Genomic DNA, 9,211 nt, shown 5'->3' with positions numbered 1-9,211 from the left:
ATGCTAAATATACATTATTCACTGAACAACCTGGTTCTCACAGCCATAGGCTTCCCTCCCCTTCTTCCCTCCCCGTCACCTCTGCTCCTTCACTGCACAGGAGAATCCCAGCATATGTGGGTATAGGAGCCCAGGTCACACCAGAAGGTTGACTCCACTTACGGTCATCCAGCAGGCCGGGTGAATTTCGGACCAACTCCTGTTGTTAGAAGGAAAATAATAAAAGGGAGAAAATGCATCTCCGATGATGAGGTCATGTCAAAACTCATGTGACTGAACAAGGTGGGGAATTGGTTATAGGGCTGATCCTTCCTCTCTCACTTATGCTGGCACCAAAGAAGCAATATCTTTGAATTACAGGAGAATGGAAATTGAATACTTCCTTCTTTACAAAACCGGTTCACTAAAACTGAGCTACCTGGCGCTTACCGGTAGGTGCCCAATAGCCCTTTTTCATCAAATTCTGCAGATTTGTCCTTGGGTCAGAGAGGGCCAGAGGATCCCATGTCTATTTTCAGACTTTTGTCAGTAAGATTTTTGTAACACGGAGAACAGAATTTGGAAAGCCTCTTAGTCTTGGGAGTTCTTAGTATCAATCTAAAGCATTTAAATGATTTTTGGAAGAAGGTAAGTAAGGTATACCATCTTGAGAAAGATTTGGGCTTTTTTTAACAGAATTCCTAGTCCCATTTAATTTACAATTACTTGGGTTTCCAATACTGGATGATTCTCTCAAGCCCATAAATGAACTTCCCCACTTTGCCAGCCCCAGCCTCCCCTGTTTTGCAGTAGCCAACAAGCCACAGAAAGCCACTTAGTCCGTGGGTTCTGTTAGCCGACATGGGGTTTCTCGGAAGCTGGTCATAGCTCTAATATTTGTTAAGTTATAACGTAGCAACGTGAAAATTCCACAAAGTCACATAATTAATGAAGTATTATGAATACATTTAAAGCTAAGACCATGATACACACGCAAGGTGCTTCAGGTATGTGCCAACACTACCTTGTGCAGAATGAGCTGCTCTGTCCATCGGGGATACAAGCGACTGAACTATGCACCTATTGCAAGGGAGTGATTCAGATTTGCCATCCCTACCCCTTCTCCGTCGGTCCCGTGGTTATAAAATGCACTGAGAATGTTACACGGGGCATCATCTCCCACAGCCAAATTATCTGTGCAAATGCCTAAATTCCACCCTTTTCCTTTCTCCTGCTGACGAGCAGAGATGCTTCAGTGACTATCTGTAAACACAGACGACTCCTCTTTATCCAAGGGTGTTGTGGGGTTCCAAAAAGCACTGAAATCAGCCTGATGTATTTTAATGTTCTAGGAAGGCAATCACTGGACCAATAGCAGCAACAGGAGAGACGAAACATGGAAAGATAAAGCACTGCAGCAGAGACCGATGCTTTAGTATCCAGTAAAAGTGTGTGCCGATTCCCAAGCCAGCCGCAGTAGGACTGGTTACGGTCTGCTTTCCACAAACACTCATACAACTCTGTGTTGGAGGAAATCTTGACACAAGTGGATTTTGATTGAATTATCTTTTGAGTATTATCTTGTTTTTCTGTTTCTTATAAACTGTGTGAGTCAACTCGTGAGTCTGCAGGAAGCTCTTGTGACAACTCAGAAATGATCGTCTTAGTTATACTGCCAAGAAGCGCTAGCAGAGAACGCAGATATCACCATTACCTGCATGTCATCAACTGAGCTTCTGCTTCATTTCAGCATGCTAAGGGACCAACCATAAACCAGTTTTTCCCCTAAAATTCCTCTACTAAAGGTACAGCATTTTCTGGTATTTAGTCAGGTTTAGACTATTTGGTCTACCATGCCGGCCAAATTCTATCTGAGTCTTTCTGATATTATCAAAGAGCATTTTGAATTTCTCAGGATTCTGTCACTACTTACTACAGTAACTACCCAGCCATTCTACAGCACTCCCAGTTGAAGCTGCATCCTTTTTCCACTGAAAATGAACTATTATTAATCCTTTCAAAGAGCCCATGAATGGCAAAAATATTTCACTGACAAAAAGAGCAACTGATTCACTCTTTATGCCTTTCATACACGGTATATAAATGTCACAGTTTAATATGGAGAAAAAAATTGTCAACACACAATAATTACATATAATTTCATAAATGATATGTGCAATTTAGTGTTTTATTAAACAAATACAGTAGCTAACCAAAATCTGATTGCTGATAATGGGAAATTACATTAAAGCCTATGTTACTATGGTAATTATTGGTCATCTGTAATGATATACGCCCTAAAACATAACGCAGAAAATTATCTTCCTGTGAAATAAGAAATACAATAGAAATAAAGTTAAGGGACATGTTTATTTTGGAGCTTTCTGCAAGCAAAATTGCTTTGATACAAAATGAGTTCAATGATACAGTGCTACCATCCACTCAAGCAAAAGAAAACCTCACATTTACATGAATGCACTTTATATTGATATTCTTACAGAATAATAGTTCAGATATCCAGAATGTGTCTGGCCTCATCGAAAGCAATGGCACAGAAACGCTGCAAGGTATTGGAGCATCATATTACTGGCGAGTGCTTATTAACTCTGTGAGTTCTCTGAGAGATGCTGTATAAATAAGGGTACTGTGAATGTGGGTTTGTATTCCTTAGTAGGTTTGACATACATCCTTTAGTGTTTGTTTAGTTAGCTCAAAATGTGTAATTGTGTCTTTTGGCTTTAGTATTCTCTTTTTCTTTTTTAAAGAAAAATCATGAGGTATCCTTTACTGTTAACTAATGACATAGTGATAGGCCTATTTTATTCAGGTTGCAGAGGCTTAACTGTACATTCAGTACACTGTACATTCGGCAATTATTTTTAGTGTACTTTCTACACATTACTGTGTACAACTGTTAGTTTACATTAAAACTCTTCCCCCTTCTCACAGGATATGGCATAAACAAAAACAAATCTGACAAAAATTATACACATAAAATAAGAAGACAAATACACAAATAAGGCCATCTGCAGAATTAAAAATCCACCTCTTGCGATATTTCACAATAATTTCTACATAATATTTTACATCTTATGAACTTAAATACGTAATGCAAAAGGAAAAGACCTTTATGGAGCCAATCATATTATCTCTTCAAGGACTTGTCCAATTTGCTGGCTAGTGGCCTTCTCTGGGGAGTTGGAATTTTAGAAGGCTTGGCTGATCCTGGCCGAGAACCTGCTCGGGGTGTCGGTCTGCTTGTAACAGGAACAGTCTCTGACATATCTGAGCATACAGACTGGATTTCTGAAATGTCAAAGTCAGATGCGTCACTGCCTCGACGGCTACTTGACCTGCTGCCAGCCTTGCTTCCTGCTCGGCTTCCAGGTCGGCTTGGAGTTCTTCTGGTTTCTAGAAAGAGAGAAGATATCCATCAGTATTAGTGGTAAGGATGCAAAAGGTGTGCAGGTCTTTCCTAGGTCTTTGGCAACCCCAAAAACTCCTTGTTGCACAAACTAAACTTTAGGCCTCTGGCAGGCAAGCTAGATGGTGATCAAAGTTCATCTTGATATTAAACAAGAGCGTAAAACAATGCCGTATCTCCTACTAAGGAGAAGGAAATGTGAGATCAAATGCTGAGACACAGTTAATTTGTCACTACCACATCTCATTAAAAATGTATTATCCTGGCAACTTTTCTTGACTTGCTAGACATGCATTGTATATTCACTCAACAGCCAGATCCTTTCTTTCCCCTGCCATTTTCTCAGCTATGAATTGAAAGGATTCAGTATCTGGCCTCTTCATGCATTCAGGATTTCCCAGCATATATACCTTGGAGATGCAGATGAAGATCCCAATTTTTAAATGTGTACCCCTCTTTTTTTAAAAAATCAAAACCATACAGTTGAAAGCTGCAAGTAAACAAGGGCAGAGCATACATTCTCCCAAAGGGCTGAGTAAATGAGCTCTCAGCAAGCCTGCTAAAGTGAAAGCCTGCCCAGACAATGCGCCATGAAGAAAAAACCACAACAAAGCATCTTAAACAGAAAAACATTAATGTGGTTTTTCATAATTTTCCAATTACTTATTGAATCTTTTTCATCGTGACAAATCTGGTTCCCTGTGTGCGTGAAGAACATCAAGTTGAAACTGAAATCTCAGGTGGCTCATTTTTCAAATCACCTATAACTTAAAACACACTTGAACTCTTTGAACAGGATTTTCCAGTACTGCTCAGTATGCCCTGCAGACCTTAAGATGTGAGGGAAAGCCAGTAGAGCTATCTTCTGTTCTAACCATCTAGCCCTCTCCCTTACACAGAGCTGCTCTGAGGATCCTGGAAGAGCACAGCTTCACCGCTTTCTATTTTCATATACTTTTTAAAAAATCTCTATGGGATATTCCACTAATAAGATCATCTACAGCTGCTCTCTGCAGTTCTTCTTTCAAAAGAAATGGACAAGTCATGATTAAGTGACCTCTCTGCTCCATCACAGTTGAGTATAACTTGAATACTGTGAAGAACTGAACCCTTTCTGTTTAAGTAAATGCTGCTTCCCTGGGCAGATACATTGGAGATACCATCGTCAAGAAGGTTGCAGTCATGAATTTGCACATCCAGAGCTGAACATACCTGCTGTGCAACCATGTGAACGGAGGATCATTATCCTGATTATGTGCACCCTTGGCAATACTAACAGGGAGACAGTAGGACTTTCACTCCTTCCCACTCTTCTGACATCTCCCTCACACCCTAGCATGACCCCTAAGTATTCAGGTGGAAAACAAAGCAAATGGTAGATCAGGCCCTAAAGTCAAGACACTCACCTGCAAACTGAGCTCTGACTCTGGTAGCTGCTGTTGACAGGATGCCGCTGTCGTCTCCAGAGTGGAAACCCTTCCCTGATAGATATCCCGGCAGTCTGAGTTTACTTCCTTGAATCGGTGTTCCCTATTAAAAAAAAAAAAAAAAAAAAAAGGTATGTTTTTTTCAATTGTCACTACTGAAGATGAGGCCTGGTATTAGGTAGTACATAGCTTAGAATATGATCATCATAATGACATTCACTGAGAATCTGAAATACTGGTTTGAGTGACTATGGACATTTTTGATGTTAAGTTTTGAACATTCCTTTAGAAGTTAGTATTTGAAGTAGTCCAAATGTAAAACAACAACAACAAAAAATCACTTTAACAGTCTGCTTGACATTAACATTTTAGCATTCTTTGTGTGTATTTCAATGCATATAAAGAAAGAAAAATACTACCTTCTTATAATTAGTCAAGCACATAAGATTAGTTGATGGTACATGACTTAAACAGAGACAAGTAGCTGAGGTTTCATGTCTGCATAGCCTGACTTTCCACCCTTCTGACTGTGGTTATAGGTGGTGAGTACATTTGTTTCAATTTTACAAATATTTTTGATGGTAAAACAAAATTACCAAATTTCAAAACCTTTTGCTAGAAAAAAAGCAGAAAAAAAGTTCTGAAAGTTCTTGTTCTTCAATATATTGTCTGAAACGTCTCTATTCCATAGTCTTACCCTGCCTGCTTTCTCATTTCTGAAATGAGTCTTGATTTACAATCTTCCCCAAATGGGAAGATTTCTTTCAAAGCCACAAAAATTAAATCCTCAAATCTCAAAATGCATATAACATACTAGATAGGAGGTGTATGCAAATAAGAGGAAAACTACAGTATTCATATTCATTTAATCAACACAAAAATACTAAGTAAATATCCAAAAAGAAGAACAAACACTGCAGTGATGAATGCGGCACGGTGAGCGGCCTGGATCCCAGGACCCTGTGTTCCATGCTTTTGGTCCCCATCCAGTGGTGGGGTAGAGTTAGGTCCTGAAACCCAAGATCCAGAGGAGTGCGTTGGGAGCTGCCAGAGCTTAAGCACCGAGTGGAGGCCCAGAAGGAGCCTGCCTGGCAGCTGCCAGCTCCGACCACTTCTGGGACATCTGAACAAAAGAGCATTGAGATGCTACAGAGCAGACAATCTGCTGGCTCTGACAGGGCTGGTCACAATGTTCAACTCCTTCTAAAGCCAAGTACAAGTGTTTAACAATCAGCCAGCCACACCTTGGAAATCCCTGGTATACAGAGACTCCTTGGGAGGATAAGGAGAGAGGGAATGCTCGCCATTACCCCTGCTGAAGCTGCTGCACTTTGGGCAAGGCATTAGGATAGAATCACTGGTGCAAGAAGAAAAAGAGATCAAGCTTGTTCTTCAATTTAGCCCTAAACTCAAATGCAGCCTATGTATAAAATACACAACTGCTCTCTTGGGCAGAAAATGCTGCAGAATGCCTCAGAAACTCACTGCAACCTACCCCACCCCAATCATTCCATTTATAACCTTAAACCATGGTGGCTTGCATAAAAGAAACTCATAGAAACTACTGGCAGTTTTACAAGCAGGTGAGAAATACGGTGCCCCCATTTGAAATCAAGGTCAACTGCTTTCACCTTATTGTAATTCAATGAAAACACCACCTTTCCATGTCTATAAACCCTTTAAAGTACCATCAATTAATCTTAAAATTCAGTTACCAGCTAAGAGATGAAAGAAAATATAGGAATATATTAGAAACTGACAACTGACTCAACTTTGTGCTCTTGTTAATCATTCTAAGCAACAGCCCCGTGTGCTTGAAGTGCTGTATACATCCACACGCCTGCAGTGCGCACAAGTAACGCACCCACTCGCACAGAAGGAGGGCGTGAGAAGTTCGTTATGCATCTTTGAGCAAAGCCACGCCGAGGTCACATAAACGTAGCACCAGAAGGTGTCACGTGAATAGCGGTAGGCATCACGGCACAGATAGGTGAAAAGCAGATACAACAGAGGTGATGGTAGCACAAGCTTCCCCTCACCGAGCCCTCTGTCTAGCCCAGGGCAAGAGTACTCCTACAAGTGACGAGTCATTTTGCAGCCTGATCCAGCTGCATCTTTTCACTGACTGTAATGACATTAGAGGAGACGCTTTGGCTCCAAGCCCATTCAAATTTTGGTCATACAGCTTGGTTGCCGGCACAATCCTAATTGCTATACTAGCAGTTTCTATGTAAGTCATGGGCTGGAAAGAAGACCAAAGCTCATTTCCTGTTAAGTCATCAAATAGCTATCTTATTAGAGCAACGACTGGTCACTACCCCCCTAAACGAAACTTTCAGTTGTTGGAAAGATTTATATATCACAGTCAGTCTTTTGTGCCATCTTCTTCACAGCGACTGGATATTTCTTTATGTAGTGGTTTTGCACTGGAGATCATAATTTTTTAATCTCATTCCTGCAGTTCATGAATATTACAGTACATTATGAACTCAAAGTAAACAACTTTATGAAAGAAACCTGCGAAGTATAAAAACTGCTTTATTAAAAAAAAAAAAAAAAAGGTACTTTCCACATTTGCTCACCCAGTTCATTGCATATTATCATGATTTCTTAACCATTTGCACTTTAAACATAAATTCATCAAGGCTGAGTTTTCCCAAAAGTCAAAAACCCTAACAAACAGAACATAAAAAAAAAAAAAAGACTTGGGGGGAAGAAAAAAAAAAAAAGGAAAGAAATATTTTGACAAAAGTCTAAAAGACAATGCATTAATAGGCAAAGGATGTTGCAGCTCTGAAGCACTGAAACTCTAGTGGCTGTTAGTGAAGTGACAGCTTTAGTGAAGGAAGGTCATTAGACTAGAATCTCTGTCCTTACTGTACCTCTGCAGATGACCCTTGATAGTCTGAGGATTCTGGTGGCTTAGAAGGAGTTGACGTTTTGCTGTTTGTCAACCATGGTTTACCATAGTTGCGTGTTAAATGATGGGGTGTCTGTATGAAACAATGGTAAATCAAAATATGAAGGACAGTAGATGGAAAACAATGTCATGGAGAAGGATACCCAGGCTTTCACAGGGAGATCAAATCTCATAGTAGAAATAAAAACTAAACAGAAGGAGTTGATGACAAATGTTCTGAAACGAAGAGATGGCAGAGCTTATTTTTTAAACGAAATGGAGAGGTTCATTGCTCTTTCAGAGCTTATTCACAAACTGCCAGTTAGCTCATGCAGCACCTTAAATGTAAAGAATTCTTCTATTCCCATGTCACAAACAAACAGTAGAGGAAATACACTGAAAAGACTTCTCAGATCCTCCCCAGATTATGAAATAAAATTGAGATACTTCTTCCCTATCAGCCAGGGAAAGCACCAATATTGTTGGAGCAAGGGGGGGTGGGCAGAAATAAATCTATATTCCATTTGTTAACCAGTGCAGTTTTGCATGTTTCTCCTTACCTTGGGCGTGCTTGTAGCAACTGCTTGCGGGGCAGCTGCCTGGCCAGCTTGACTCGACAGAGAAGTAGATCTGTTGGGAGAAGCACCCCTTGACGAGGGTCGTGATCTACGGCCCCTTGGTCGGAAAGCTGCCATGCTCTGACTGGCACCATCTGCCAAAATGAACTTTTCACGCAGCTCCACATTTGTCCTCCCTTTAGCTGCAGCAAAGAAAGGTGGTCATTTAGTCAGATATGAAAACTGTCACAAGGCTGTTTCTTGTCATTTTTGCCATGCCAACTCCAACACATTTTAACAATAAATAAAATGCATTACTGTGTAATGCATTTATTTTGGACACAGAAGAGTTATGTGCAGAACTCGCTTATTCTAATACTTTATGCCAGCAGGAATGAACCACTGTCAAAGGAAGTCAGCGTGATAATGGAATGCTCAACGTGCTAAATCATTGTTAATCAATCAACTATTAATACATAGACACAACCTGACGAGCAGTTTTGCTAACTCTACAGCTACTCATAATAAATAATACTTGCTTGGATGTTCCAGAAGAAATTGCTAAGTACAAATTACAGGAAAGCAGCAAATATATTTATTTAAAACTATGAAGTTATGTAGTTGGGCAACATGCAATGATGAACATAAAATCCAAACTATGATGAGGTAATTGGTGGCTAAGCACTCACACACACATACAAACACACATATATGAGAATGTTCCGCAAAAATAGATGCAAGACACGTTAGCATTTAACTGTGTCAGTGTGAATGACAATTGTTTTTGAAACACTCTTAAAGCGTGTCAAAAAAAAATTAGCTTGCAAAGCACCAGCCCATGTAGGAACACATTAAGCTAAATGTGATGGGTGTAGCATATTGTTAAAAGTATATATTTTAATAAGGTGGGAAGGAAATGAAGAGA

General features: G+C 40.0%; 1 protein-coding gene across 7 annotated transcripts in view; it reads right to left on the bottom strand.

Annotated features, from left to right (window-relative positions):
• Positions 1 to 2,152: 2,152 nt before the first annotated feature.
• Positions 2,153 to 9,211, bottom strand: part of DST (dystonin) — a 302,794-nt gene continuing 295,735 nt past the window's right edge. For 5 of the 7 annotated variants that reach the window (XM_082306929.1, XM_082306927.1, XM_082306928.1 and 2 more), the window contains 4 exons: positions 8,290 to 8,489; positions 7,713 to 7,823; positions 4,810 to 4,933; positions 2,153 to 3,390 (listed from right to left, as the gene is read on the bottom strand). In XM_082306929.1, the coding sequence (XP_082163055.1) occupies positions 3,125 to 3,390; positions 4,810 to 4,933; positions 7,713 to 7,823; positions 8,290 to 8,489 (701 nt within the window). In that variant the 3' untranslated portion in view covers positions 2,153 to 3,124. The remainder of the gene's footprint in view (positions 3,391 to 4,809; positions 4,934 to 7,712; positions 7,824 to 8,289; positions 8,490 to 9,211) is intronic. The other 2 variants (XM_082306930.1, XM_082306933.1) reach the window with 1 other exon arrangement.

The sequence above is a fragment of the Platalea leucorodia genome (genome assembly GCF_965183815.1).
Source record: "Platalea leucorodia genome assembly, chromosome: 3".
Taxonomy (NCBI): Eukaryota; Metazoa; Chordata; class Aves; order Pelecaniformes; family Threskiornithidae; genus Platalea; species Platalea leucorodia.
Note: the sequence above shows the minus strand (reverse complement) of the source record. Positions and strands in the feature narration are given on the sequence as shown.